At 42.4% G+C, this 15,046-nt stretch overlaps 1 protein-coding gene across 1 annotated transcript; it reads right to left on the minus strand.

The window, feature by feature from the left end:
- Nucleotides 1–1,720: 1,720 nt before the first annotated feature.
- LOC124041445 (palladin-like) lies at nucleotides 1,721–14,266 on the minus strand. The gene is made up of 12 exons (XM_046359030.1): nucleotides 14,143–14,266; nucleotides 11,777–13,027; nucleotides 11,377–11,524; nucleotides 10,583–10,663; nucleotides 7,488–7,709; nucleotides 7,013–7,162; nucleotides 6,851–6,933; nucleotides 6,148–6,277; nucleotides 5,764–5,971; nucleotides 5,345–5,510; nucleotides 4,940–5,073; nucleotides 1,721–2,815 (listed from the first exon to the last, which is right to left on the minus strand). The coding sequence occupies exons 1-12, from the start codon at nucleotides 14,187–14,189 to the stop codon at nucleotides 2,637–2,639; spliced, it is 2,799 nt and encodes a 932-aa protein (XP_046214986.1). The 5' UTR covers nucleotides 14,190–14,266; the 3' UTR covers nucleotides 1,721–2,636.
- Nucleotides 14,267–15,046: the final 780 nt, after the last annotated feature.

Genomic DNA, 15,046 nt, shown 5'->3' on the forward strand with positions numbered 1-15,046 from the left:
GATTTTTAAGTAATTAATTTGCATGACATAAGTATCTGATCACCTACCAACCAGTAAGAATTCCGTCTCTCACAGACCTGTTAGTTTTTCTTTAAGAAGCCCTCCTGTTCTCCACGCATTACCTGTATTTACTTCACCTGTTTGAACTCATTACCTTGTATAAAAGACACCTGTCCACACACTCAATCAAACAGACTCCAACCTAACCACAATGGCCAAGACCAGAGAGGGTGTAAGGACATCAGGGATACAATTGTAGACCTGCACAAGGCTGGGATGGGCTACAGGACAACAGGCAAGCAGCTTGGTGAGAAGGCAACAACTGATGGCGCATTTATTATTAGAAAATGGAAGAAGTTCAAGATGACAGTCAATCACCCTTGGTCTGGGGCTCCATGCAATATCTCACCTCGTGGGCCATCAATGATCATGTGGAAGGTGAGGGATCAGCCCAGAATTACACGGCAGGACCTGGTCAATGACCTGAAGAGAGCTGGGACCACTGTCTCAAAGGAAACCATTAGTAACAAACTACGCCGTCATGGATTAAAATACTGCAGCATACGCAAAGTCCCCCTGCTCAAGACAGCGCATGTCCAGGCCCGTCTGAAGTTTGCCAATGGCCATCTGGATGATCCAGAGGAGGAATGGGAGAAGGTCATGTGGTCTGATGAGACAAAAATTGAGCTTTTTGGTCTAAACTCCACTCGCCGTGTTTGGAGCAAGAAGATGGATGAGTACAACCCCAAGAACACCATCCCAACCAAGAAGCATGGAGGTGGAAACATCATTCTTTGGGGATGCTTTTCTGCAAAGGGGACAGGATGACTGCACCGTATTGAGGGGAGGATGGATAGGGCCATGTATCGCGAGATCTTGGCCAACAACCTCCTTCCCTCAGTAAGAGTATTGAAGATGGGTTGTGGCTGGTTCTTCCAGCATGACAACGACCCGAAACACACAGTCAGGGCATATAAGGAGTGGCTCCGTAAGAAGCATCTCAAGGTCCTGGAGTGTCCTAGCCAGTCTCCAGACCTGAACCCAACAGAAAATCTTTGGAGGGAGCTGAAAGTCCATATTGCCCAGCGACAGCCCCGAAACCTGAAGGATCTGGAGAAGGTCTGTATGGAGGAGTGGACCAAAATCCCTGCTGCAGTGTGTGCAAACCTGGTCAAGAACTACAGGAAACGTATGATCTCTGTAATTGCAAACAAAGGTTTCTGTACCAGATATTAAGTTCTGCTTTTCTGATGTATCAAATACTTACGTCAGGCAATAAAATGCAAATTAATTACTTAAAAATCATACAATGTGATTCTCTGGAGTTTTGTTTTAGATTCCGGCTCTCACAGTTGAAGTGTACATATGATTACATTTACATTTACATTTAAGTCATTTAGCAGACGCTCTTATCCAGAGCGACTTACAAATTGGTGCATTCACCTTATGACATCCAGTGGAACAACCACTTTACAATAGTGCATCTAAATATTTTAAGGGGGGGAGGGGGGGTGAGAAGGATTACTTTATCCTATCCTAGGTATTCCTTAAAGAGGTGGGGTTTCAAAATGATTAAAAATGACAGACTTCTACATGCCTTGTAAGTAGGAAAACCTGTAAAATCGGCAGTGTATCAAATACTTGTTCTCCCCACTGTATATACATTGAGTGTACAAAACATTAAGAACACCTTCCTAATATTGAGTAGCACCCACCCCCCCCCCCCCCCCCCACCACTCAATGTATGCATGTGTACAATTGAATTTGTCAGTTTGGCTTTCCTTTAGCGTATTTCTTTGATTTACATTTAATGCACATATATATTATATGAACATTAAAATAAACTATCTTTATTTGACACAAATATATACGTTTGAAATAAAAACAAACCATACAACAGCCACGTCCAAACGAAATAGTCAATTTGCTAAAGATAAAGAACAGGTTGAAGTGTATGATGATGAAAGTATGTCATGATCATCAACATTCAACAACCTTCTCAATATCAAACTAACTAATCAAAAAGTAGAACAAAATGAACCATAAACAAATCAGACCTATCAAAAGATGATAGTGAACTAAAACTTGGCAAGTTTGTCTGAATAAGACGCTTCAAATTATACAATTCAATAGGAACAAACAGAGCATTAGGTTGCCAGTTGTAAATCTAACCGTTTTTGTCATTGTAATTTCAATGTATCACATCAAATGTATCACACAAACCAGATGACACAAACTGCTAAGATTATAGTCCTGCTCTTCCATCCCACTGGCCACCACAGATTAGATGAACTAGTAGATTAGTCATGAGGTGTTAGAGCAGACTCAACTCTGGGACCCAGTTTCCCAGACACAGATTATGCCTAGTCTTGAACTAAAAGCATTTTCAATGGAGATTCTCTATTGGGCATGCTTTTCAGTCCAGGATTTGGCTGAATCTGTGTCTGGGAAACCAGCCCTACGAGACTCCAGATAAGAGACATTTGTAGACTCAAAGGGCCAGTAGTGATTAAAGTGGTGGTGGAGTAGGTTGACAAAATTCTCAAACTTTCCTAAACTTTTGGAATTTCGGAAAAAACTGTGCATTATGGGAAATTTTAGACTTTTACAACCCTCTGGTGAAGTGTGTCTGCTCCTCACAGCTCCTCACTCTCCAGCTGTGCCTCCACAGGGGAGCTGGAGAACAGGATGGGGCTATTGTCCGTCGTGGGGAAGGCAGATTTGATGTCCAAGCCTTGGCCGGTCAGCGCGGCATAGCGACTGCCCTGCCGCGGAGCTTTTTTCATAGGCAGAGGGACCTGCTTATGCCACTGGGCTGCAGACAACAGAGACACAGTGCCTTCAGAAATTCATACCCCTTGATGTAATCAAAATGTTGTTGTGTTACAGCCTGAATTCAAAATGGATTACATTTTTTTTTATCTCACCACAATACCCCATATTGACAAAGTGAAAACATGTTTTTTGAAAATGTAGCACATTTTACTGAAAGTGAAATACAGAAGTATCTCATTTGTATGTATTCACAACCCTGAGTAAATACATATTATAATCACATTTGGCAGCAATTACAGCTATGAGTCTTTCTGGTTAAGTCTAAGAGCTTTGCACACCTGTATTGTACAATATTTGCACATTATTATTTTTTAAATTCTTCATTGTTGATCATTGCTAGACAGCCATTTTCAAGTCTTGCCATCGATTTTCAAGCCGATTTTTAAGTCAAAACTGTAAGTAGGCCACTGAGGAACATTCAACGTCCCTTTGGTAAGCAACTCCATTGTATATTTGGCCTTGTGTTTTAGGTTATTGTCCTGCTGAAAGGTGAATTTGTTTCCCAGTGTCTGTTGGAAATCAGACTGAACCAGGTTTTCCTCTAGGATTTTTCCTTTGCTTAGCTCTATTAGGTTTATTTTTATCAATAACAACAAAAACTCCCTAATCCTTACCAATGACAAGCATACCCATAACAAGATGCAGCCACCACCATTCTTGAAAATATTAAGAGTGGTACTCAGTGATGTTTTGTGTTGGATTTGCCACAAACATAATGCTTTGTATTCAGGATAGTATTCAGTTTTACTTTAGCACCTTATGAAAACAGGATGCATATTTGTATTCTGTACAGGCTTCCTTCTTTTCACTCTGTCATATAGGTTAGTATTGTGGAGTAACTACAATGTAATTGATCCATCCTCAGTTTTCTCCTATCACAGCCATTAAACTATCTAACTGTTTAAAAGTCACCATTGTCCTCATCCTTGAGCGCTTTCCTTCCTCTCCGGCAACTGAGTTAGGAAGGAAGCATGTATCTCTGTAGTGACTGGGTGTATTGATACACCATCCAATGTGTAATTAATAACTTCACCATGCTCAATGTCTGTTTTTTTTACCCATCTACCAATAGATGCCCTTCTTTGCGAGGCATTGGAAAACCTCCCTTGTCTTTGATTGAATATGTGTTTTAAATGTACTACTTGACTGAGGGATCTTACAGAAAATTGTAGGTGTGGAGTACAGAGATGAGGTAGTCATTAAAAAATCATGTTAATGGGGCCTCCCGGGTGGCGCAGTGGCTAAGGGCACTGTACTGCAGCGCCAGCTGTGCCACCTGGTGCGAACCCGTGGCCGCGACCGGGAGGTCCGTGGGGCGATGCACAATTGGTCTAGGGAGGGTTTGGCCGGTAGGGTTATCCTTGTCTCATCGCGCAGGAGCTACTCCCGGGCGCAGTGCGCGCTAACCAAGGTTGCCAGGTGCACAGTGTTTCCTCCGACACTGCGGCTGGCTTCCGGGTTGGATGCGCGCTGTGTTAAGAAGCAGTGCGGCTTGGTTGGGTTGTGTATCGGAGGACGCATGACTTTCAACCTTCGTCTCTCCCGAGCCTGTACGGGAGTTGTAGCGATGAGACAAGATAGTGGCTACTAAACAATTGGATACCACGAAATTAGGGAGAGAAAGGGGTAAATATATATATATATATATATATATATATAAAATATTAAAAATCATGTTAATTAAACACAATTATGTGACTTGTTAAGCACATTTCTACTCCTGAACATTAGGCCTGCCATAACAAAGGGGTTGAATATTTATTGACTCAAGACATTTTAACTTTATCATTTTGTGTTAATTTGTATAAGAAATTCTAAAACCATAATTCCATTTTGACATTATGGGTTATTGTTTGAAGGCCAGTGACACAAAATCTCAATTTAATCAATTTTAAACTCCGGCTGTAACACAACAAAATGTGGGGGAAGTCAAGGGGTGTGAATACTTTCTGAAGGCACTGTAGCGTTGGGTATTATTGTGCATTTATTTGATATCTTGATATACTTTAAACACAATCATTAGCAACTATTAACTAATTCAAAACTATTACAATAAACACTGGTGGGTAAAAAAAAACTGAAAGTTGTATTGAATTGAACTTACCATAGATGTCTAGCCTGGCTGTGCATGAAACAATTCCAGCCTCATTCTTTGCTGATACGGTGTACCAGCCAGCATCCTCTTTCCTGGTAGGCTGAATCAGGAGGCAAACATATCCAGTGGCATCCTGGTGTATGCTAGAATCAAAATTCATCTCTTCAATTAAATGATCATAATAAATGTATATATTCACTATGATCTATTTAAAAAATATATTTAAAAAAATTGTGAATAACAGGCATCAATATTCTAATCTCAAAAAGTCGAAGCTAATTTGGCATGTACCGACATCGCTAAGCATGGTTTTGTTTTACCTCTTGTCTTCATGAGTTTTAATATAAGTGCACCCACAGGGTGGGCAGTCACCTCTCTGGTTGGAAGGGGAGAGGTTAGTTAGGGAACACTAACCTGACTCTGGCCTTGGTGTGAGGAATGGTGTCATTGTCTTTCTTCCAATAGATAACAGGTGGAGGCATGCCCAGAACCCTGCACTCCAGTCGGACAGGGGTGCCCTCTGCGATGCCTGTGTTCTGGAGCTTCTCCACAAACTGGGGGGCCTGCTTCATCTCTTTTTCTGAAAGGGCAAAGAATAGTTCTTCTCTGTCATGTACAATTACTAATTACTACTACTTATTAATTCTAATGGCACACATCACTACAACAACCAATTCATGGTTTGGACTTTGTACTTATTCAAAAGCTCTCACTGATTACCTAGTCATCATAAATGCGTATAAATCTTTAATAATCATGAAATACACATTTGTTATCAAGAGGTACACTATTTGGGTTTCATGAAAATGCTTCATTGCTTCGAGAACTCTTACCCACAACTCTTAACTCCAGACCGAAGGAGCTCTGTCCTGCTTTGTTGCTGGCGATGCAGGTGTATGTCCCAGCGTCGTCCTGTTTTAGAGGGTCTATGACAAGGGAATGGACACCGTTCTCCCTCACCAGCATCCGGTGGTAGACGTCTGGGTAGATGGGCCTCCCGTTGATCAGCCACATCAGCTCTGGGTTTGGTAGGCCACTCACCTGGAAAACAGAGAAACACACAACACTTCTTGTGAGATGTGTGCAGTCCTATCTATCTGCAAAGGCTATCCTAACTGGTTTATAGTAATGATCTTTTTTAATAGTCATTCTAAAATGTATTAAATGCCCATTACTTATTTACAAGTCCATGGTTATTTCATCCAGAGAGGACATACCTTGCAGTCTAATCTACAGACTCTGCCCTCGTGAGCCACCATGTCCCCTGGAGCCTGGAGGAAGTGAGGTCGGAAGAAGCGCTCCTGGGTTGGTTCACCCTCTTCTACTTCCTGTATGCGGGCCCGCACCCTGTAGGGATGTGCTGAATATGTTACTGGTGTTGCTGAGATATCTTGTCATCTGTAATCGCTAATCGCTATCGCTAATTTTATTATGATTTTAAATGTTTTACTTAATTAGACAAGTCAGTTAAGAACAAATTCTTATTTACAATGACGGCCCACCCCGGCCCAAACCCTAATGATGCTAGACCAATTGTGTGCCACACTATGGGACTCCCAATCAAGGCCAGTTGTGATATAGCCTAGAATCGAAACAGGGTCTGTAGTGACGCCTCTAGCACTGAGATGCAGTGCCTTAGACCGCGGCACCACTCAGGAGCCCATACAACGATGCATGAGATTCATGTTGCTATCATAGAGATAAAACAATGTATTTTTCTCTGATGGGTTTAACGATATATTGATTTATGGTTGCTATGAGGGCTGTTCAACAGTAGTCTGGGCAATATGTACATCTGGGATCTTACTGTAAGTAGCCTCCACAAAACATTAAGAGCTGCAATCATTCTGGCTCTCCAACCTGAAGACGGTTCTTCTTACCTCTGCAGATCCCAATGCACACTCAGTCAGTCCTGCTCACCTCTGAGAGTGAATCATAGGTGTCATTCGGTTTCGGAGAGGACCAGTTTGGATGATCAAATGACCAGAGCAGCTGATTCGTCCCTGGTGAGCATTCATTCATTAATCAACAAATCAGATTTAGTGAAGGGGTAAGAAAGGTGATTACAGGTGGTTCGGTTACCTGGGGGTTAGCTGCCATGACAGTGTAGTTGCCATCATCATCGTTATTGGTGACCTCTATGTGTAGGACACAGGTTCCATCCCCCTCTCTTATCTTCTTATAATGATCATTTTTCCTCAAGATCTGCTTGCCATCCTTGAACCAGTAAACCTGAAATGGTGTTGAAGCGAGAGGGAGATTTCTAACAAACGTTAAGTATATGTCCAGATCCCGGGCGACCCCCAAATATGATCCAACATTTTTTATTTGCCTGGCGTTGGCAAATAAAACATTGACCGTCTGTGTGGTCCTGTGTGGCTCAGTTGGTAAGAGTGTTGATAGCGCAACACTAAGGTTGTGGGTTCAATTTCTGATGGGATCACATACTAAGAACCTTTGTACTCACTATACTGTAAGTTACTTTGGATGAAAACCTCTGCTTAAAAAAACAGTGTGGGTGAAAACATATTTAGAGATCATAGACGTGCTGTCTCACCTTCGGTACGGGGATCCCCACCACTTTACAGGAGAACGTCATAGGGACACCCTCCATGGCCCTGAAGTTCCTCAGCTTCCTGTCGAATATGGGCGCGACGCACTTCCCTGTCGGGCACTCATCGTGTTGTACCTCGTCATCCGACTCCTCGACTGGCGTGCGCTCCAGACGGAACTCTATCTCACTCAACAGCCTCTGCTCAAAGTTGGACACTTTGTACTCCTAAAAACAAATGTCAGAAACTGTTTGGATGAGTATTTACTTGAGTGGATTGACAGAGGAATCAGACCCAGAGCACAATATCACCACTAATCAATCGGGATATCGTGTTAAAGGCAGGGTTGAACTCAATCCAATTCGAATAATCCTAATTGAAAAGTAATGAAGAACATTAGAATTCCAGTGGAATTAAATGGAATTGACATCCAACCATGGTTAAAGATGTACTCCTCAATCTATTTTGATTCAAAAGTGGCAGTTACATTTACCAGCCTTCAGTTTACAAAGACAACTGTTCTGGTCTCACTGTGGGCAGAAAAATAGATTGAGGAGTGCAGCTTTAAACCTTAAAATGTATCATGCAGTGGCATTCCTCTTATCACTCTCCCTTGGTATTGGACTGATCCTACTACACAAAATACAACAGAAGTTGAGGGTAAAACAGAGAACAGAGAAATATCAAGCTAAGCATTCCTGGCGAGAAATATCAAAGAACACATCATTCCAATAATTCAAATTCCAACAGATTTCTATCTTGATACGTCAACTTTTTTTTCCTCCTGAGGACCTGAGGTAATGGAACTGAAAAGATTAACGGTAGTGGTAATGTTAGTGGTATTTTAAATGTAGTGAAATTATGACAACATTACAACACAATTACTTTCAGAGGAACAACAGATGGGACTCGTGGCATCAGTTGAAATGTTTGAAAGGAACATTTGAAAGGAACGTATTTATGCACATTTCATATGCAAGAAACGATGGAGGTTGCTCAAATCTTAGAATGTCATTTACCTCAGCCTATTTGGGGCATCACATTACATGAGTGCGGTCAAAACGTATACCTTCAGTTTGGAAATTGTTTGGATTATTCATGCAATGGATATTAGTTAACACATACTTTAAAAGTGCCTGATTAGGATGATGAATTAACTACAGTGTTTGGATATATGAATATACATCCATACATACTACTTAAAAAATGGTTTTGAACATTCACTAATACATTACGTTGCTGTTATACCTGTATAGTGACGCTGTAATTACTACACTCACAATACGTCATATTTTTTATCGCATTGTAATGGCCTTGAGTGGTTTTTAGTTATTACGCAAGTGGAATAAGGAATAGTTCCAATTCCTCTTGTGTAATTACAAAAACCAGTTCAATTCCATTAAGCAATTACTGAGGTACTATGTACAGTGCATTCAGAAAGTATTCAGACCCCTTCCTTTTTCCACACATTGTTATGTTACAGCCTTATTCTGAAATGGATTAAATATTTTTTTCTCATCAATCTACACACAACACCTCACGATGACACTTTTTTATTTATTTTAGCAAATGTATTAAAAATAAATACCAGAAATACCTTATTTACATACATATTCAGACCGTTTGCTATGAGACTCGAAATTGAGCTCAGGTGCGTCCTGTTTCCATTGATCATCCTTGAGATGTTTCTACAACTTAATAATAATAATAATAATAATATATGCCATTTAGCAGACGCTTTTATCCAAAGCGACTTACAGTCATGTGTGCATACATTCTACGTATGGGTGGTCCCGGGGATCGAACCCACTACCCTGGCGTTACAAGCGCCATGCTCTACCAACTGAGCTACAGAAGGACCAACTTGATTGGCGTCCATCTGTGGTACATTCAAAACCAAGCCATGAGATCGAAGGAATTGTCCGTAGAGCTCTGAGACAGGATTGTGTCGAGGGACAGATCTGGGGAAGGGTACCAAAAAATCTCTGCAGCGTTTAAGGTCCCCAAGAATACAGTGGCCTTCATCATTCTTGAATGGAAGAAGTTTGGAACCACCAAGACTCTTCCTAGAGCTGGCCGCCCGGTTAAACTGAGCAATCGGGGGACAAGGGCCTAGGTCAGGGAGGTGACCAAGAACCTGGTGGTCACTCTGACAGAGCTCCAAAGTTCTGCTGTGGAGATGGGAGAACCTTCCAGAAGGACAACCATCTCTGCAGCACTCCACCAGTCAGGCCTTTATGGTAGAGTGGCAAGACGAAAGCAACTCCTCAGTAAAAGGCACATGACAGCCCGCTTGGAGTTGGAAAATATGGTGGTGGCAGCATCGTGCTGTGGGGATGTTTTTCAGCGGGAGGGCCTGGGAGAGTAGATGAATGGAGCAAAGTACAGAGAGAGATCAGATCCTTGATGAAAACCTGCTCCAGAGCGTTCAGGACCTCGGACTGAGGCGAAGGTTCACCTTCCAACAGGACAACGACCCTAAGCACACAGTCAAGACAATGCAGGAGTGGCTTCGGGACACGTCTCTGAATGCCCTTGAGTGGCACAGCCAGAGCCCGGACTTGAACCCGATCAAACATCACTGGAGACCTGAAAATAGCTGTGCAGCGACGCTCCCCATCCAACCTGACAGAGCTTGAGAGGATCTGCAAAGAAGAATAGAAGAAACTCCCCAAATACAGGTGTGCCAAGCTTGTATCGTTATTCCCAAGAATAATCAATGCTGTAATCGCTGCCAAAGGTACTGAATAAAGGGTCTGACTACTTAGGTAAACGTGATATTTCCATTTTTGATTTTAATACATTTGCAAACATTTCTAAAAAACGATTTTTGCATTGACATTATGGAGTATTGTGTGTAGATTGATGAGGGAAAAAAAACAATTTAATAAATTTTAGAATAAGGCTGTAACGTCACAGAATTTGGAAAAGGTCAAGGGGTCAAGAATACTTTCCAAATGCACTGCAACAACATGTTCATCTAATGTTGTCACTGGTGTAAATACAGTCTTTCTGCACAGGTTTAAGAGCAACTTAATGTAATGTGTTACCAAACGTTCTGAGCAAAGAAATGTTTGGGAGGGAGAGATGTTCGCTGTACCTCGTCATAGTTAAAGACAGTGGCAGGAATGTTTGGTCCGAGGGGTCTGCTCGCTGTTTTCCCCTCATAAGTAGTCTGCTTCTATGAGAAGATAGGGATGATTGATGAACACAAACACACTAATGGACACACACGTTACTACTACTCATTTGTGATTGAAATGATCTGCATGTTGTTATATGGTAGACGTACTTGATGAATGAATATGGAAAATGAATGATTGGAAAAGGAATGATTGCTGATGCACTGCTGATCTCTCGGTTTAGATGAATGCATTTTCTAACTGCTTCCATATTGTTTCACATTGTATCACTTTGCTCCACTTGCGATGTAAAAGGAGAACTGTAATACGAATGTCAGAATAGCAAATGGGAAGAAAGTGAGAATGCGCCATGCAGGAATGTGTTGGGTTGAAAAGAATTTGTAGAAGAATAATACTTTATTTATTTATTTGAGATCACTCTGTTCCTTTGTTGGTTCCACTCCAAGCCACATTACTACATAAATCAAGTACTCGTTCATTTAGTTGCATATTCAGTCAATCTATTTCTTTTACCTTTATTTAACTAGGCAAGTCAGTAAAGATGAAATTATTAATTTTCAATGACGGCCTAGGAACAGTGGATTATACTGCCTTGTTCAGGGGCAGAACGACATTGTCAGCTCGGGGGATTCGATCTTGAAACCTTTCGTTTACTAGTCCAACGCTCTAACCACGAGGCTACCTGCCGCCCCATAATAGAAGGACTATGCCTTAGGGAATAACAGTACAATTGAAGGGATATATCCGATACCTGTTGTACATGACCACGCATAAAATCTTCATTGAACCTAAGCTTTTTCTCCATATCCTGGAGGAGGGTTTGTTGGCTGCTGCGAATGTCAACATCTGACATGGGACGAGTGCCTGTAGGCAACTTCTTCTGCATGCCTTGAGGTGGCCTGTGGATCAAAACAAATGTATTAGCAAAAATGTATTTCACAATATGCAAAACTGTAATATGATGAATTGAAGTGTAAGGTAAGAGGTCCAAAGTTCCCAGAGTTTTCCAAAATCCCGGTTGCAGGATTCCGAGTTGAAGGATTCCACCCCTGCTTATTCCCTCCCAGTTCCAGGAAACCTCCAACAAGGATTTAAAGAAAAACCTGTGAACGTTGGGAATGTTTCCCGGGAATTCAGGAATCGGGTCTTACCCATGGGCACTCCTGGGCAGGCCCATCGAGTTGGTGGCTTGTGTGGTGTGTAGAGAGGGCAGGACAGAGCTGAGGAAGGCCACATGGTTCTGGATGGGGCTGGGGGTGGAGGTGCTGGAGGTCGGGGACGCTGCCTGTGGGGGTGACTGCTGTGGCAGGGTGAACACAGAGTTGAGGTAGGCAGCAGGCAAAAGGGTGGGGGAGGTGGGGGAGGACATGAAGGAAGGGGGGCTAGTGGGTGACTTGAGGACTCTGGTGGGGAAGACTCTGGGTTGTGGAGAGAACAGGTTGGGGTTGGAGGAGTTGAGTTCGGCAGCCAGCTCGTGGAGCAACGGAACTGGGGACTCTGTAGGGGAGGGACTCCTGACTGGAGAGAGGGGAGTCTGGGCAATGATAAACTCTTTTGGCCTAGCATAGTTGAAGCTCTGCGAAATGGGAGCCAGGTTGAGGAGGGAGGCATGAGTTGTTCTGAGAAGGGGGGAGGGGGAGGTGTTCTGCATGGTTGTAGGGGCCCTGTTGAAAGCTGCAGGGATGGAGCTGAGAGATGCTGTGGGGGCTGTATTCAGATGAGGTATGAGAGGTGTGTTAAACTGGGGTACGTGAATAGATTTAGGCGGGGATAATGGGGCTAAGTTCAGCTGGGAAGAATGGGTGGTGTTTTGCAGGGTCATATAGGGTGGGGATGCAGGGTTGGTATGCAGGTGGGGTGCAGGAACAGTACTCAGCAGAGGGGCAGATGGAGGGGAGCTCATACAAGATGAAGCTGTCTTCAGTTGAGGAGAGGATGGCAGGGTACCCATAATGGGTGCAGGAGGGGCTGTGTTCAGTAGTAGTGCAGAGGTAGTGTTTATTGGTGGAACAGGACTTGTGTTTAGCAGGGGTGAAGAAGAAGAAAGAAAATAAGATTGGGTTGCGTATGGGTTCAGTAGTGGTGCAGAGGCAATGTTAAGCAGGGGTGCAGGGGCACTAGTGTTTAGCTGGGTTGCAGGGGTAGTGTTCAGTGTTGTCACAGGGGTGAAGTTGAGTAAGGGTGTTGGGGCCATGGTCAGTATGGGTGCGGGGTGGGTGGACTGCAGGGGCATGGGGGTCGATGAACGGGGTAGGCTTTGCTGGTGCTGGGGCTCGGGTTGCTTCCGGGCTGGCCAGGCAGATGCCTCCGGTTGACTCTGGGTGGCTCCGGTTGGCTCAGTGTCAGTCTGCTGCTGCTCCATAAGCACCTGGTTGTGTAGAAGCTGCAGCTGGACAGGGTCTCTGAGAAAACAGAGATGGAAGATGTTAAGAACATTAACACTTTACATACTGAGTATACACAACTTTTTTCTTTCCATAACATATGCTGACCAGGTGAATCCAGGTGAAAGCTATGATCCCTTATTAATGTCACTTGTTAAATCCACTTCAATCAGTGCAGATGAAGGGAGGAGACAGGATAAAGAAGGATTTTTAAGCCATTCAGAGGGTGAATGGGAAAGACAAAAGATTTAAGTGCCTTTCAACGAGGTATGGTAGTAGGTGCCAGGCGGTTTGTGTCAAGAACTGCAGCGATGCTGCATTTTTAACACTTAACCGTTTCGCATGTGTATCAAGAATGATCCACCACCCAAAGGACATCCAGCCAACTTGACACAACTGTGGGAAGCATTGGAGTCAACATGGGCCAGCATCCCTATGGAACGCTTTCGACACCTTGTAGAGTCCATGTTGTTCTGAGGGCAAAAGGGGGATGCAACTCAATATTTGGAAGGTGTTCCTAATGTTTGGTATACTCAGTGTATAATAAAACTAGTCTGGTCCCAGATCGGTTTGTGCTGTCTTGCCAGCTCCTATGGTCATTGTCACGCCAAACCACAGAAGTTGCCAGGACAGTATAAACAGACTTGAGATCAGGCTATAATAAAAATCATATTTTGTTTGTTAAAGTCTTAATGTGTTCGTCACCAAATAACTACAAATACTCTAAACACAGTTCCCTAAAAAGTAATGACCACGATGTGCCTTTCAGGAGCTGGTTGGGGAAATAGTCTGCCCTTTTAAGGTATAGGAGCATCCAGGCTCTAAACACACTCTGCAACTGGAAATGTCAGTAATGTGCTGTATCATGATTGGTATAAGAAAAGCTTTCATTGCAACATTATCCTAGCATTTTTTACATTCGTTTCACATTCAATATCAGTCACTTTGATAACATAAAGTGAAAAGGAGACAATAACTTATCAATAACTGAATCAATAACAATTATTAACACTATGCAAAACACTTCACCTTAGAGGCAGACATACTTTTTTCTTCCAGACAAAAGAATGACGAACACAATGCCTGTGTGCAAAGATTTCTAGCATGCACAAAAAGCATAACATTGCACTTACATTAAGAAATGACCATCCTCAGTTTTTTGTAGTTGTAATCTCCACATAGTTAAGCACAGATATGTATTCAGTAGACAAATGAAAACTGAGCAGGTCAGATAGGGAGCTCGAGAGGAGACCCTCCCACCTCTAATGTTAGCTGTTCTAAATACAGCCCACACAACTCAAGCTGCTTGCTTTACTTCAAAACAAGGACCGTAAACGCAAAAATACATCCTGAAACCAAACACTTTTTAGATTTGCTTTCAGAATAAAGCGTTTTCATCATCAAATCAACTGTCGGTGCAAATTTAGGGGGGAAAAATGGTGATAAAATTAATAGTTTGTTGTCTGACTAGATATTTAACAGTTGTCACCATATCCTGTGAGGCTGTCACTCTGAGTCTTGGGACTAGTCGTAAGTTAGGATTTGTCTTAAATTAAGTGATACAAAATACATTGAAGAATACTTAAGAAATATAGCTGCGAGCAGCAATGCATGGGGTTCATCAGATGACAGAAAGGAAACAAGATCAGCTGGATAACAAATCAAGCACTCTATTATTTAGGAACTATTTTCCTTTATGTGCAATCAGTGAAAGAATTACCATGTTGATTTAAATCTCAGTTGGTACACCCCACATTAGCCTTCCAAAATACTTCAATACACTCTCACAGCTGAAATACGCTGACTGCGCAAGTTGCAGGACTTCCAGTTTCTAATTTCACCGAATAATAGATCCACCTTCACTAAGTTCAGACAATATAATAGGGCAACAATAAGTGATCATACAGATATACTAATCACAATATTTCACATTGTTTGTCTGCATAATATAAACATGACATTAACGTGCATGAGACAAAATCCTCTTGAACAATAGTTATTGCTCTAGTATGAAATCTAGGTAAGATTAACCTTTTA

Source organism: Oncorhynchus gorbuscha, linkage group LG08 (genome assembly GCF_021184085.1).
Source record: "Oncorhynchus gorbuscha isolate QuinsamMale2020 ecotype Even-year linkage group LG08, OgorEven_v1.0, whole genome shotgun sequence".
Taxonomy (NCBI): Eukaryota; Metazoa; Chordata; class Actinopteri; order Salmoniformes; family Salmonidae; genus Oncorhynchus; species Oncorhynchus gorbuscha.